This window comes from Branchiostoma belcheri, unplaced genomic scaffold, assembly GCF_001625305.1.
Source record: "Branchiostoma belcheri isolate BF01 breed outbred unplaced genomic scaffold, Haploidv18h27 scaffold35, whole genome shotgun sequence".
Classification (NCBI taxonomy): Eukaryota; Metazoa; Chordata; class Leptocardii; order Amphioxiformes; family Branchiostomatidae; genus Branchiostoma; species Branchiostoma belcheri.
Genome location: NW_017803965.1, coordinates 134,246 through 150,456, shown reverse-complemented (window position 1 = coordinate 150,456; position 16,211 = coordinate 134,246). Strand labels below are relative to the sequence as shown.

The 16,211-nt window shown below is 41.6% G+C and overlaps 2 protein-coding genes across 2 annotated transcripts in view; both read right to left on the bottom strand.

Moving 5' to 3' along the window:
- Positions 1 to 999: 999 nt before the first annotated feature.
- On the bottom strand, positions 1,000 to 10,393 carry LOC109475882 (protein FAM124A-like). The gene is made up of 3 exons (XM_019776696.1): positions 9,625 to 10,393; positions 6,323 to 7,000; positions 1,000 to 1,597 (listed from the first exon to the last, which is right to left on the bottom strand). Exons 1-3 carry the CDS (start codon positions 9,787 to 9,789, stop codon positions 1,382 to 1,384), a joined length of 1,059 nt encoding a protein of 352 aa, XP_019632255.1. The 5' UTR covers positions 9,790 to 10,393; the 3' UTR covers positions 1,000 to 1,381.
- Positions 10,394 to 13,598: 3,205 nt separating this feature from the next.
- The window catches only part of LOC109475883 (thymocyte nuclear protein 1-like), an 8,577-nt gene continuing 5,964 nt past the window's right edge, over positions 13,599 to 16,211 (bottom strand). Inside the window, exons 6-8 of the mRNA XM_019776698.1 lie at positions 15,969 to 16,002; positions 15,352 to 15,502; positions 13,599 to 14,228 (exon numbers count right to left, since the gene is read on the bottom strand). Of these exons, the coding sequence (XP_019632257.1) occupies positions 14,185 to 14,228; positions 15,352 to 15,502; positions 15,969 to 16,002 (229 nt within the window). The 3' untranslated portion in view covers positions 13,599 to 14,184. The remainder of the gene's footprint in view (positions 14,229 to 15,351; positions 15,503 to 15,968; positions 16,003 to 16,211) is intronic.

Here is a 16,211-nt window from a genome sequence, read left to right as displayed (position 1 = left end):
AATATATATATATGTATATATTATATTCATATTTTTGCATAATTTTTCGGCTCCTTAGGTGGTGCATTTGCATATCAATGAGGCACCACCCTGCACCACCCAGATCTTTAGGTACTTACATATTACTACTAGTTTGCCTGTAGTTCCAGAACAAGCTGCTTGGGGGACCAAACCGGCACCACATGTTCCTGACACACAGACACACAGACACACACACACACAGCAAGTCACACAGACACACACAGACATAGACACACACACACACACACACACACACACACACACACACACACACACACATAAATATGCACACACACACACACACACAGACACACACACAAAATCACACAGACACACACAAACATAGACACACACACAGTTGGTTTGCAGTATTGTTTCATTTTTGTAGGGGGCGCTGGTAGTACATTGATTCGTTGTCTCAACAATTGAATTTATTGTATCTTAAGCTACGGTCGTAACCCGCCGTACGTGCTTCTGCGTGCTGTCTACGTGCAAAAACGTCGGCAAACGTAGGGCATCCGTGCGTGATGAGTACAACCTCAGTACGGAGTTCTACGAATTTGGGAGCACGCAGACACGCCGTTGAACTTTAAGTGCATGTAAAACTTTTTCTACGTGCGGTCTGCGGATTCACCACCCGTGCGTGCGAGTACGAGCGACGCGCGTGCCCCGTACGTGCCGTACGAAAGAAGCACGTGTGAGTACGGCCTCCTTACGCTAAAGTTGCAATCGCACGGAGATCGTACGTTGTAAGCACGTTCAACTCACTTACAACTTCCGCAACGTACGATGCACGCAACCGCTCACGGCCAGACTTGGCGTGCAGACCCCACTCCTACACTTTGTGCAACCGTGCGAGTGACGTGCGTCGATGCCACTCCTTCCCCACGTTTTCAGAAAAAAACGTAGCAGACGTAGCCTCCCAAAAAACGTACGGACAAAAAGCACGCACGGCGGGTTGTGACCGTCGCTTTACGAAAACAGGCACGTGTTATCAACTTATATTTCGCAAAGATGTCACAAATGTTTCAGATATCAACAAAAAATTACAATCACGACTTTCGTAGATTCTGTTCGTAACAGTTAATAACTATTACATCTACATAAGCATTAACCTGTGCATTTGTAACATATTAAAGTGGACGTAGTACTCGTACAGTACTGAAAACCATTTCACACAAATCGCACAACATGTCTACGACAGAAATTTCTTGGACACTCAGATTGGTCTCTTATTTGTAGTCGGACATAATTTTCAGCCGAACAGTAGCCAACCTGGCTGAACACCAGCCATGAACCATGGTTGGCGAACGTTCGGTTAGTGTTTGGGATGCCAGATTCGAGTATGTACGACAGGGATTTAAAAGAATGCTGACGCGACGGACTCGTCATCTCTGACGTCATCTCTGACGTCAGACTCCGGACGGCAGCAGTCTCCGAACACAGAGTCCTCGTCAATATCGTCCAATGACAGACTCGAGAGCTCCGACAGTTCGAAATACCCGGATGTGGACGAGTCGCTGCCTTCCCATGAGGCACAGTACGCCCCGCTGTCCAGACTCTCTGACACACTGATCTGAAATCACAAAAAATACCAAAATTTTAAACAACTGGAAAAGTAACATTTACAAAGCAAATGCATATTGTTTACCTTCGCATATGGTCTGTTTAATTCTCACTCAAACACATTTATGCATGGTCAGACATGAGTCAAAAACCCTCCTGCTATAAAATTGCAACATGGTGTAACCCAACGCCAGTTACCATGGTGACAGACGTCTGGTTCAGGTCATTGACTTATTTGTTTGGAGAACAAGAAGAAATTGAGCAAAAACAATATGTTTTCCTTCGGTAAATTAGAAAGGGAACAATGACTAGTCAAATTCATAAGGAAGTAAAATTGGGGAAAACAAGGACAAAGTCAATAAGTCGTGTCGGTGCTTCTGCCCAAATATGGCATTGGCACTCACGTGACTATGCTTAACTCTCCAATATGGTGGGCACTAAAAGACGTGTTCAAATTTATACTCTGAATCTAATTTTTTTGTAGCCTGGGTACCATCCTACTTGTATGCCGGGGCTTCCACACTCGCTTCCCTAACAAGTAGTCTGGGAACGGTTAGATCTGAACCATCTGGAATTGAAGATTCTCGGTCAGATTTTGCCTGAGTGTGCTGATTGGTCTCTTCTGTCTTGTTCATAAGCCTAACGTCCTACTTAGTATGTGGTGATGCTTATCTCCTGCCTGCTCAGCAGGTATCACTGACCGAGGAAGGGGTTGTTTATTTATCTTGGACGGAGTGGAGTAGCCCTTGAGAGACACTGTTGTCATGGTTTTGCTAACATTTGAAGTAACACAGCCACAAAGAACATCTTGCAATAAAGAAAACTACAAGAAATTGTTGTACTCGAGGTAAATTTGTGGCTGTACTTGTCATACATATGCAGCAACTTTTTTACCCTTACCAAAACAGCACATGGCCACGTGAACTTTTGTACTGATGGGTCATCTAGTGGAAGAGGCTCCGCCCAGCCCTCCCCATGTGGCCTACCTCATTATGTGACATCATCACCAAACCAAATAGATCTAACCGTTCCCAGACTACTTGTTAGGGAAGTGAGTGTGGGAGCCCCGGCATACAAGTAGGATGGTACCCAGGCTATTTTTTGCAGAAATCTTGTACAAAGGCTCTTGTAGAAATAAAATCAAGAGCTATACATAACTTTAAGTAGTATTTTTAAGACATCCCCAGAAGTGCTCAGCCACCCTCTGTCCCTCCCTTAAGCTGTCAATATGTGCGTGGTTTGGGAGGATATTATGATTCAAAAATAGATTGCAATATTATGTTGAAAGTTCATCTGTGTTTGTAGAAGTCATTATGAAGTAAGTTTAAACTGTAATTTCCAACACAACAAAAATTGGACTCACCCAAATTTTCGACTGTACAACTCCAGTCTTTTTCAAGGAATGAGCAATCCACCGCTTCCGTGACGTCACGCAGATAACACACGTGACTCCGTGAGCAGTAAATCATAGGTTGCAGAAAGTGGATTGCTCATTCCTTGAAAAAGACTGGAATTGTACAGTCGAAAATTTGGGTGAGTCTAATTTTTGTTGTGTTGGAAATTACAGTTTAAACTTACTTCATAGATTGCAATATGTTTGGGTGCTGTTCTTGTGTTTTTAATTCCTAGTCAACCAAGCTAGTCATGCGAGCAAGGCCAGCTTGAAAACAAGTCCTTTCATACAAGGTGCACAGAAACATCTGTCAGTGACCCTTAAACACAACACCTATTATTTGTCACCAATGTTATGAACAGAAAGGTACGTTAAGTGTTGCTATTAGGGTGACACCAGACAACACATTTCACACACAGAATAGGAAACAATTGACGCAAGTCCTTATGCTTGTTGAATCAGGAAGTAATGGTATGTTTTGAAAGCGGTATAGACAAAATAAACATTTTGAGCTTTTAGAGATAAAATGTGAAATAACATGATTTATGGTATAAGGCCACACCAAGTAAATTTTATGGATGACGTCCTTTGGAGACCCTAAATCTAATGCGAGAGGGCGAACAAAAACAAGAAGGGCCCTAAAAAACAAGATGCCTAGATAAGAAATATACTAAGAGACGACAAATGTTAGGGCACAATTTGAATGAGGTGACATAGTGTAACAAGCAAGAAGTCTTTTATTCGTAATCAAAACAGCAATAAATCAGGTGTAACAGCAGTTGTCGTCCTGCCCTGTCCTCGCGTTACGGGTTTCACGTCAATCTGACGATTTGTGGCACTGTCGTGACTCTTTGGTCATAGTTACAGGAAGTGGAATTTCTTGTTTTTTTTTTTTTCTAGGAACAGGCCAAAATCAATGCGCGCGCGGACGTCATCCATAAAATTTACTTGGTGTGGCCTAAGAGCGAATTGACGGAGGTTGTATGTGATTTTGAAATACGATATAGCATATAGCTGTTTTTGTAAGATAGCCTGATAGGGTAGGCACTACGTTAGAGTACGTATTAGCGTGCGTAGTAGCAAAAATGGTCCGAGATCACTTTCTATTATTTTTCTTGCACATATTGATCAATGTATCATTTCAAATCTTTTTTTTCAATCAAGTTCCCTTTGCAAAATTGAACAAAAAGCAAGACAGCATTTTGTAAAAGGTATATACTGGTTGGTGTTTGGGGGAAGGTTCTGAATGTGTGCCAGGGGCTTTAAAATCTAGAATAGGCTTTATACACTTTGCAGAGGAGAGAACCCTGTATGTAAACAGGTAAACCGTAACCTAGCAACCAAACGTCACACGCCTCAGCGTCCCTATCCTTCAGCAGACCAAACAATAGACAGGTGAGCCCACACAGGTAGGGGGTACAGAACAGGTGCGTTGAGAGGAAAATAATAACAACCTGGTCTACCACTGTTTTTCATCTACCTTCACTAGTGCAGAAAAGTGCTGTGGAATTCTTGACATTAGTACGTCGTATTTAATTTGTTTATGTATGAACACTGAAACTTTTAGTTATTTTGTTTATCTAATGCACAACAATTGTTTTTATGTGTTAAGGTAGCCAACATCAACTTGCTGATGATTCTGCTACACTGAAGAGTTGGGCTGCAGAATTTGGACCATCGCACACCGGGGCATGCCCCTACTCTTTTTCGAAAGGTGTGGTGGGTTCTTTAACGTGCGTGGGGTGTGGGTCTCCCCAAACACGGGACCTCCATTTAACGTCCTATCCGAGTGAAGTCTCTAACCGAAAAATACGTAAAAAAAGTTTTACTTGAGTGAAGTGAGGAAAGTTGCGTTAAGTGACTTTACACGTATGTACGTGGAATCGAACCCAGGACCCATGAGTTTCGGGCTGAATGCCCTATATAATACTCAACACGACGCCATAATTGTAATACAAGGTACACATCAATGCGCCTGCCAGAGATTTGAGCCCAGAACCTTCGAATTCTGAGTCAAAAACCCTAACCAAGGCAACCTTGGGGTCGTGTGGCGTAGCGGCAGAGTGCGCGACACGGAACCTAGAGGTCCCGGGTTCGAGTCCTGACATGCCACCGATCTTGTGCCCTTGGGAAAGGCACTTTACACGACTTTCCTCACTTCGCTCAGGTGAAAATGAGTATTGTCTTGTCATGTATTTGTCCCCTGTGTTGGTGGCGGCATTAATATAAGTTGAAAAACTTGAGTGTGCCGTCACCACGTCTTGTGATTGCATGTTTCGGAATATATATATATATAAATACCTTGCCACCCCTAGTTCGTAATTTCTTTACAAACATGTCTTCCCATGGCAAGTATGTGAAGGACATATTTGAAGAGTGGACCGTGTAGAAGACGTCCTCTTGAACCGTTTTGTTGTAAACAAACAAATTCCACAGGGTGTTGAACATGTTTACTCTGACAAGTGGTTCATCTTGTTTGTCTACACAACTCCTAGGCTTTTCCAAGTTGCTGTGGTATTTTGGGTAGTTCAAAAGTTTAGACTTTCCAGTACTGAGGGATTAAAACCCCTGTCACACAACACATTCAAGACCTTCCCTCGAATGTATTCCCGAACACCAGCCGACCATATTTTCTGTTGTTTTGCCGCCCTGAAATTGCAATGAATGCCTTTAAGATCTTTTCTCAACATCTGCTTGGAGATTTAGTTCCCAGGAACTGTGATCCGTATGAAGAATAATAGGGATTGCGCCTGGAGCCATGTGTTTTCATTCGGCGCACGTTTGAAAAGACAGAAGCTAACAGAATCAGGGTTTAGCGCAGGGAAGCGTTATAATGTTGACTTTACAGGGATTAACCCTTCCGCGCCTAAGGCTATCAGCTAAGTCTACCCTAGGGGGACTTTTATTCATTGCAAATTCTTGCTATGATATGACAAAACCAGCAACATATACGACAAATATACATTGTTTGACACCTAGCCTGGTTTTGAGAAAGAACAATTTCTGCCTGATATTGACATTTACAGCCATTTCTTGGCGCATTTCTATTACTCTATACTCTATACCTGAAGCGTTTTTCAGGCCTAAAGCTTTTAAATGGTCCCAAAACAAGCTACGTGTGGAGTCTCCTTATTTTTGGTACCACCAATAAATGCCATCAACCTACGATACGAAAGAAGCAACCGTTTTCCCTTACTGCATGACATCACATTTTTGCCTCACAAATATCAGTATGCTACGGGATAGGATTGATTAGGCCAGAACAGCAAGTTGGTCTGAAAAAAAAAGACATTTCATAGCAGCGATTTTCGTTAAAAAACAACATAACTAAATTGCGCTCACCTCACTTTGCAAGTCATCAAGCAAGGAAGCTGCGTCGTCCGTTAGTTCTTCTTTCTCTCCCTCTTTCCTCCCGATTTCGTACCAGTCTGCTGTCCCCTCTGTTTTCAGTTTTTGCTTCATTTCGTTCTGTTCTTTGATGTCTAACAAAACAGGATTTCCATCCGGGTCCTTGACCAAGAAGGTATCCCCTATTTTGTACGGTTTCAGGTCCGCCATTTTGGCTACGCTCTCAGTCGCAAACTTGAGCATGGCCTTTGATGTTGGATACGGAGTCAAGTATTCTGAATGCTTCAGTGCCAGCTGTATATCAAGCCCGGGCTGGGTATACAGCGTGAACAAACAGAAGCCAGGTCTGGAACAAACCGCTTTTTTCTGGGTCAATCTGGTGTAGAAATCCACCATGGCGGAAAAATTCCGGACCACCAAGTTGAAACGGAAGATCTCGTTCCCACAATGGAGGGGTTCGACGCACCACAGCGGGAGTCTCGACCCCAGGTCGAAGAACTCCTGTTTGGCGATGCAGGACGCGTTGGTTGTCCGGACCAGCTCGAGGCGGTGGTGAAACCTCCACGGCGGCCTGTGCAGGCATTCCCGGGCTGACGTGGCCGAGAGGTCGCCGCCGGAGTCCTCACGGAGTAGGAGAACCACGGAAATGGCTTGTGTGTTCCCGTCTGTCTTCTGTAGCAAGAAAATAAAATGCGTAAATAATTAAGGCATCCAATGCAAGTTTAGAGCTGCAAAACAACAACAACAACAACAACAACAACAAATAAGTATCATTTCTCAGCACATTTTTGTTATCAAAACAAGCGTGAGGAGTCCCTGTATTTTTGGTACCACCAATAAATACCTAGAACCAGCCTATAGCAAGAAAACCGTTAGAATTGATTCAACTTTTAACACCAAAAAACTGACCAGAAAATCTCGAACTTGCATAAAGAATATTTTGAAAATATTCTTCATAAATATTTTCCAAGGAGAGAAATGATTTTTGTTTCATTTTAAAGGCCGCGATATGCCACTGGAATCGATTAGCAGACTTAGATACAATAGTCTTCTTTTCGTCCCGTTGCGTGGGAAAGTACCTTATGCGGAACCGTGATCGACTTTCTGACTCCCTCCCCTAACACAATCATCACTCAGTAGTCTCTAATTCACAAGGCACCGCCGTTTTTATGCTGTCGTTTCTCGTACAAAAGAAATTAGAGCTAGATGTATCTCCTATAGGGGGAAGTTTTTCACTACGATGTAATGACCACTGTGTATTGTATCTTAATTTTCCGGTCCCGAGAGGGGGTATGTGATAGCCTCTACCAGGCTTCGGATGTGCCTGGGAAGAGTAGAAATTGTAGCCTCTACCAGGGCTCGGGAGGCGGCTGGGAAGAGTAGAAATTGGCCAAATTTTGTGGTCTGAAATTTTTGTGGTCTGCCAAGACTACATTTGCCGCGCACCCAATGTACTACTAGTACCAACTCTCCTGGCATATTATCTGTCTATTTGGAAATTTCTATCCCAGCCGCTTCCCGAAGACTTCGGGAGGCGGCTGGAAAGGGTAGAAATTCGCCAAGCTGAGAGAGATAACATTACATAGGTGTTGGTCCGCTAGAGAGTACAGTTTGCCACGACCGAAGCCTGGTAGCTAGAGGCTACTGGTTACTCTCCAAGCAGAGGTTTGGGTTTTATGGTTTATTTCAGGCATTTTTATCGGGGTTTCTCTTTTTCACGCAAACCCAAGCGATAAAAAAGCCTAAAAACACGCCAAAAATATGCCAAAACCCAAACCTCTGCTTGGAGCGTAAGTAAGTGGCGGTAGGGGGTGAGGATAGAGTCTACACATAACATAGTCGGCCGGCATACTACACAGGGACCGCGTGTTTACGAAACAACATTAGCGGCTGGAGAGCACACAAGTCAGCGATGCCAAAATGGGTTAGAATAACACGCGCGAGGTTCTAATAACAAGCTCGACTGTCGTGTACAATTCGCAGCGAGGTTGTAGCATGCAGAACAAGACCGCCGACAAGCATCTACGACAATTTTTTTCGGGCACAAGACAGATTGGATTTTGTGCGACTGAACTACGACACTTAACGAGTTTCCTAAGCCTAAGAACTGGTCTCAAAGCCCTGTTAACATGTTGTAAACCTAACGTACAACGAATGTAATTATGGACCATAGACACGTACATACTACAATGCGTTCACTCATACATGTACATGTACATTTCATTAGGCCACACCGATTTAATTTTATGGATGACATCCTCTGAAGACCCCCAAACTAGTGCGCGCGGGCGAATAAAAAAAAAATACCGGCCAAAAATAAAATTGCTACTAAACCATAGGAATACAAAGCTGGTATTGTGAATTTGCGACAGTACATAGCGACGTGTACGACAAGCCGGTACATGCTGTTTTTTTTGCGGCATCTATGAATCGGTACTGTACGTATGTCTGAGTTCTGGGTATGTCTGAGTCATGGAGCTTCGATAGCCTGGGTGCCCGGCTCCGTTTTGTCGCTGACTACCATGGACTACCCAGGTCTAGAGCCAGGCCAGAGTCTCGGTGAAGGAGATCTTTTTTTTTTTGAGGGCGACAGGCGAAAATCAATGCGTGCGCGGATGTCATCCATAAAATTAAGTCGGTGTGGCCTTACTAGTATCACAATTAGCAATCCTCGGAGCAGCCTATAAAGTACTAGGTATACATTTTGCAAGTTAACGTTGCAATATGATTATGTTCTATATCACACTAATACTTTTACTTTATTTATGTATTCAAGTAAGTGTGATTAAGCAATTTTAGCTAATCTACGTTGTTTATGCATGAGTGGCCAATATTCATTCGTAATATGCCGTGTGGGGAAATAATGCATTGGAAGAAATCAAAAGGACGAAATTCTTTTAAGCACCGAATCTCAAATTTCATCATTGTACTATTGATCCTAGAAATTTCCGATGCACGTTGCGTTTATAGACAATCGATTTATTTTCAAAATTCATATTTAAGCAAAGGAAAAAGCACATATTTTGCACAATGGCTAAGACAACATAATGGATGTATATACCATTCAAAATGAAATAAATGTACTCAGCAGACGTTTTAGTTTTTTCACTCATTGTACAGCAAATCCTCACAGAACATTCCATTGAAGCCATAAGCTCGCTGGCACAGATACATATATGACCGGAGGGATTTCTGTACTATTTCTGCAGATCCCTTATAATCCAAGAGATTTAGCTCTCCTGGATATGATGAAAAAGAAGATTAACTACAAAGAATTACGTCTGATTAAGTCTCACCTCTAAACTGGGCCAGTCAGGCCTGTGTTGTGAAATGCAGACGAGCTGAAAGGCAGGGTCCATCCAGGCGAGGAGCGGCCTCAGCGCCCGGCGGTACCACAACGCTTTCCCCGCGTCGCTGGCGAACAGTTGTAGCCTACATCCGAACGGGTCTTGTACATCCATGCTACCACCTTCTCTCAGAAAACCCCTACAATCATACGAAATCAGCCTTTTCTGGCTATAACTGTGTGAAATAACGAAGGTATAGTACGGTTGAGAGGGTGTACGTGACTCGAATGCCAAGGTGGTGTCTAATTATGCCGAATATTCCGTCGGTTAATTCACGCTGTGCGCAAGTTTTCAGTTCAATGATAATCGACGTCAGGATATTGTGCACTGGTAGATCCTATACAGTAGATATAGAGAAGAAAACGAACCAGTCTTCCTCGCGTCCAGCAATGCTAGTAGTTGTTGTCTACAGCAAAGTTGAGCCCGTCAAACGACAGAATTTCTGTGGATTGCATGGAAAGATGACATAGATGTAAGGAGTTTAAAATTCTTCGTACATTTGCAAAATCGATGTCACCAACGGTCCCTTCGCAAACCGTACCAGACACTGGCCCCGGCCGAATCTGTCAAGAAATGGATGGTACTTCTTTACACACAGCACTTCTAAGGAATGTTTTCTTGGAACGTGCTTCAAGTCACCAGATATGAAGAAACCAACTGACTTCAGGGCGTTATATACATATAAAAGACGGACAGTTTTTCTAAGCTTAGTCACCTTTTTCAGTTTCAGAGGTCTTCCTCTTGTGGCAGTTGCACAGTTGAATTCCTATAGGTTGTCTGCGCGGGAACAGAGGATTGCATACTATCGTCTGCAGTGTTTTCGGTTGCTCCTAGCAACCGCATGAGAACACGCATACAGATCGTCTGCTCCCTCCTCAAGCATGCAACCAAAATATCGTCTGCAGCTAGAAAGAATTCCAGTCACTGAACCTGGTTTTGACGTCGATTTCGAGTCCTCACTGAGTCTTCCTGTGCTATTTTTGAAGTAGAAAATACGTAACTTTTCCTGTAATAATTACCGATTTTCTTCAACGTTTTGACTGTAAAAAAATGACATGTGTCCGTCAAAGTTTCCTTGTCAATCAGTCGACGAATTTGAACAGTTGTCCGTTTGTAACCGTCGCAAACGAGCCCCAAGGTATCACGGTTGTCAATTAAAAAATAACGTCACCATTGATCGAGGTAGTACTTCAAATGGCCCCACCTTCACTGTTGAGACACACGGTGTGGCTTTGCTACAGTTGGAGGCGTGACTTGGCGACGATACTGTAGACTGAAAACAGCTTTAAGTCACGATAAGTTCCCACATTGTCTTGCCTGCACACTCTACCATTCACTCGCCGAATCCGTGTTTAAATTCAGACCACCTCCATGAATACTAAAAACCGTTCCACAGTTGACGAGAATGCCTCTTCTTGATAAGCCCGGAACCTCAGTTGCAAAAGCCGTCCAATACGTTGAAGAGTTGTAGAAGAATACGAAATCCTGTCCTTTTACTCTAAAACACAACACTCTATTTGACTGATCTTACGCCACAGATTCCCGTAAAAAAATCCAGGAAAAAATACTCAATCATAAGAAAATACCAGGTAATTCTCCGAAGTAGAATCCACTGGAAATCTGCATCCTGTATTCCGTACCACACGTCCTATCTAGCCGCATGTATGACTCTTCAATGGTTGGTTCCCCAATGAATGAAAACTGAGCGGCCCTGGGGTGGTATTGTTGGTCGCTGCCGGTGTTTATGTCAAAACACCGATGCCTTTATCGGGGGAGCATGTCAAAGGTCTGAATGCCTCGTCCTTGAAATCAAGACTTAGGCCAAAGCAAGTAAATTCTATGGATAACATCCTCCGGAGACTGCAAATCTAATGCGATAGGGCGAAAAAAAAACAAGGCGGGCCAAAAAAAAACAAGATTCCTACATTTTCAAATTTTGACACCATTATAACCTTGTTAAACAAGAAATGATACCTTTATTGTGCTAAGTCTAGTACCAACTAATGTAAAATCAATTTGTCACTGAAAGTTTGAAAAATAAAGGTTTTCATAGCCCTCGGGCATGAATTCGCATTAAAACAATTATTATATATCCTCTTTTCAAAGTTTAATACGATAGACGTATATGTTAAAACATCTGAGACTGTCCCCGAGGTCTGTGCAGGATTTGGTTGTGGAGAGTTTCTGTGCGGATTGTTGGCTTCTCTAGTGCACTACCGAAACAAAGACAATAGAGGGCGCTTTTCCACTCGGAGGCTATCAGGGGGTATACGAGGGGACTTAATACATGACGGAGTGGGGCGATTAGGTGGCCTCATATAGTACAGGTCACTGCATACACGGATGTACCTTAGAAGCAATATGACGAGTCTCGCCCCAAAACACCAAAAGACCCAGGTTGTCTGAAGGTCCGGGAGCATTCTTATTAGATATAGGCCACGCCTATATCTAGAATCGAATTTGATTTAAATTTGAGTCAAATTTGACTGCCAACCACTCCCCGGAGATACAAAAACAGGAAGTTCTGCTGTAGTACCAAATGAAGCAGCCAGAAGGTTCAAAATTGACCTTGACCTTTCTTCCTCTTCTCAATACCTACCCACATACCAAATATCATCACAGTCCATCAATAGATTATTCAGTATGCTGAAACAAAAGTCACACCGAAAAATACCCCGCTAGGTGTTTGTGAATGTTGGGATTCATTTGATATTGTGAATTTCTCATGGATTATATATTAGGCCATGTTGATTTGATTATATGGATGACATCCTCCGGGAGCCCCAAAACTGATGCGCGCGTGCGAATAAAAAAAAAGTTTTGCAAAAAAAAAAAGTTCTTTTCATTATGAAATTTACGTGGTCATGAGGGTTGAGCAAATGACACAGAATATGGTTTGGCGAATAATCTAGTCTTCCAGCTCATTTCTTTACAATTTCGTCTTTTTTCGTTTGATTTTGGCATTCTACGACATTGGTATAGTTCTTATTATTTTTTTTGTGTAACTTATGGTATATTTTTGCTCATTTTGCAACTGGTTTGTACGATTTACAGTATGGTTGAAAACTTTTTTTTTTTTGGAAACGGCCGAAAATTCATGCGCGCGCAGATGTCATCCATATAATCAAATCAACATGGCCTTATAAGGAAACGGACATGCATGTACAGGTTTGCTCGTTCTCTCACAAGCAGTGAGAAATACCGTAATTGGTTGCCAGCACAAAGGGGGGATGTACATAATAGAACACTAAGGAACATCACGAAACTGACACAGTTTAAGTGCCGAACACAGCGCATGTTAAACAGTACACTACCCTATTGTGTCTGTCTGCTGAATGACAGTTAAAGTAGTAGAACTGTAAGTCGTGATGATATTGTTTTTATGTAATTTTATAGTGATTTATGTCTTTGTTATTTCTGATTTGCAATGCTTTATGCTGATAAGCACATGATTTTAGTGGAAAAAAAACGCAATTCAGCATTTTTGCTGCAAGGGTTTTTGTTGTTGAATAAACCATTCTCTCTCTCTCATGTAGCAGGTGATGAAAATGACAGATGGTGATTGAACACAGGCTCTTGTTAAACAAGTGGTTGTGAATAAAGATCTTTGCTATTCATCACATTCATGTTTCTGACGGGCAAAGTTATTGACATTCCAATTGTCCACTACGACAGAAAAAGTTGCAATGTCATCAGGTAGAATATCAAACATATTGATCCATGACACTAAAATAATTTTCATGCATCAACGCACAAATGACTTTTAAGTCATTTGTCCATTGCATGAAAATTATTGTGCTTTTCATAAAAAAACATTTAAAAATGTTTTTTTTTATGAAAAGCAAGGAATTGACATTCTAATTGTGTCTACAACAATGATAGAATTCAGAGGATCATCAACTTAAGCCAAACACCATAAAACGTGAAATATTTCTGATGGTTTTATTTTAAAGTCACAGTTATTTGAACACCGTAAAAAGTGTTTTATGATGTATTACTAACGTATTAATGCTTTGTTTCAAACCTCAACTTAAAACACTGTGCGTCTACTTCAAAATCAGGTCATGCAAAAATAAGTGAATTTACAGTAACCCAGCTGCACCTGCAATTTCAAAGCCTGTCAACGTAATTGCACATAATGATTTTCAGTCAGCTGGAAAATTTCCGGTTGAAAAAATAATTTGATTGGAAATTGTTCTGAAGAGAAATATAGAATAGCGCTATAACAATTACATAGAATAAGAGGGAAACCAGAACAGGTTTCAAAGTAATTGCAGTTAGTTGTAAAACATAAATCTAATGTCTATATTGGCACCAAACATTTGAAATGCCACTAGGAGAACAATGTTACAGTCTGGTCTTATGCAGCTTGTACATGTGTGTACATGTACAAAACTGGTGTGTTACGCCTAAAGGCGGTTTACCGGTTATGCTAAACAAACAAACAAAAACAACCATTGAGAAGTTTTTAAAGCTTACAGAGGTAGTTCTTATGTAGCCACTGATGTCTCATGTCTTCTTACTCTCCAGACTCAAGATGAAGTCAAACTCCTCTGTGCACAAATAAGATTATAGAATTAGTCAAAAGGTAAAGATTATGTACAGGCCTGAAATACCACAAGTGTATGCAGGTTAGTGCAGGTAAAATTGGAGCTGTGCAGGTATTTTTGATGTCTACCTGCACCTAACCTGCACTGGTCCATGTACTGGGTATATGCAGGTTAGTGCAGGTAAAATTGGAGCTGTGCAGGTATTTTTGATGTCTACCTGCACCTAACCTGCACTGGTCCATGTACTGGGTATATGCAGGTTAGTGCAGGTAAAATTGGAGCTGTGCAGGTATTTCTGATGTCTACCTGCACCTAACCTGCACTGGTCCATGTACTGGGTATATGCAGGTTAGTGCAGGTAAAATTGGTGCTGTGCAGGTATTTCTGATGTCCACCTGCACCTATATATAATATAACCTGCACTGGTCCATGTACTGGGTATATACAGGTTAGTGCAGGTAAAATTGGGGCTGTGCTATTTCTGATGTCTACCTGCACCTAACCTGCACTGGTCCATGTACTGGGTATATGCAGGTTAGTACAGGTAAAATTGGAGCTGTGCAGGTATTTCTATATACATGTATCATTCTATACAACCGTCTACCTGCACCTAAAATTCACTACTGCAAACAATGTGTAAATTCACTGGCTGGTTATTTTTTTTTAGTAAGGCCATGTTGATTTGATTATATGGATGACATCCGCGCGCGCATGAATTTTCGGCCGTTTCCAAAAAAAAAAAGTTTTCAACCATACTGTAAATCGTACAAAACAGTTGCAAAATGAGCAAAAATATACCATAAGTTACAAAAAAATTTAATAAAAACTATACCAATATCGTAGAATGCCAAAATCAAACGAAAAAAGACGAAATTGTAAAGAAATGAACTTGAAGACTAGATTATTCGCCAAACCATATTCTGTGCCATTTGCTCAACCCTCATGACCACGTAGATTTCATAATGAAAAGTAACTTTTTTTTTTTTTGTCAAAACTTTTTTTTTTTATTTCGCACGCGCGCATCAGTTTTGGGGCTCCCGGAGGATGTCATCCATATAATCAAATCAACATGGCCTAAAATGTCTAGTTGGAAAAAATCACAAAGAAACTGCTGTTGTACATGTACCTTTGCTCACAGGCTGAACAGACAGCCTTGCTCTGGTAAACAGAGCCATGTTCTGGAGAGCGCCCCCTGTTGACTTGTGCTCCAAATGCAGGGCCTTCAGTTCCGACAAGGGGATGAAACGTTTCATCATCCTCACAAACTTCACATCTACCTGGAGGCAAAACATGGTGATATCATAAATAATCAATATGATTTCATACATTTTTCAACAATACGCAATGGATAGATCCAAGTTAACAGATAAGAACACTGCAATGGACCATTCTTACGTCACAGTTTGTTTTACCTGTTCTAAAGAACATTCTAGAACGGTCAGTTAAAGAATAAATATCATTTCAAAGTTTTCAAAGTCAGGTATGTTTAATTTTTGCTGCGTCTAGTTGTGTTGACACAGCATTAACGTTACATGCCGCATGGGTGATTTAGTTGTGACATTAGACGAAAGTAGTACTGTATTAAAAGCCTAAATTTATATTAGGCTAACGCTACACAAACGCACACCGCGCTACGCACCCCTGTACAATATAAACGTTGATTGACCGGCATTCATTGCGGTAAACAAACTGTGACGTAATAATGGTATAGGTCCATTAAATGTACAAAATCTAGACTCTTACCATGAACCATTTTGGGTTGTCTTTCTTTGAAGAGCTGAAATGACAGATATGACACTTAGATTTGTTTGCATATAAACGTGATTTTTGTTGAAGAAGTTCATCTGTCACGTAGAATAAACAGTTAGTAGAAATTCTTCGATCAGTGACTGTATTTTTGTAAGGTAGATTACGTACCTCCAAATTTTCGGTGTCAACTGTACACCTTGATCACGGAGTGACCTAGTGTCGTGAGAACGCGACACT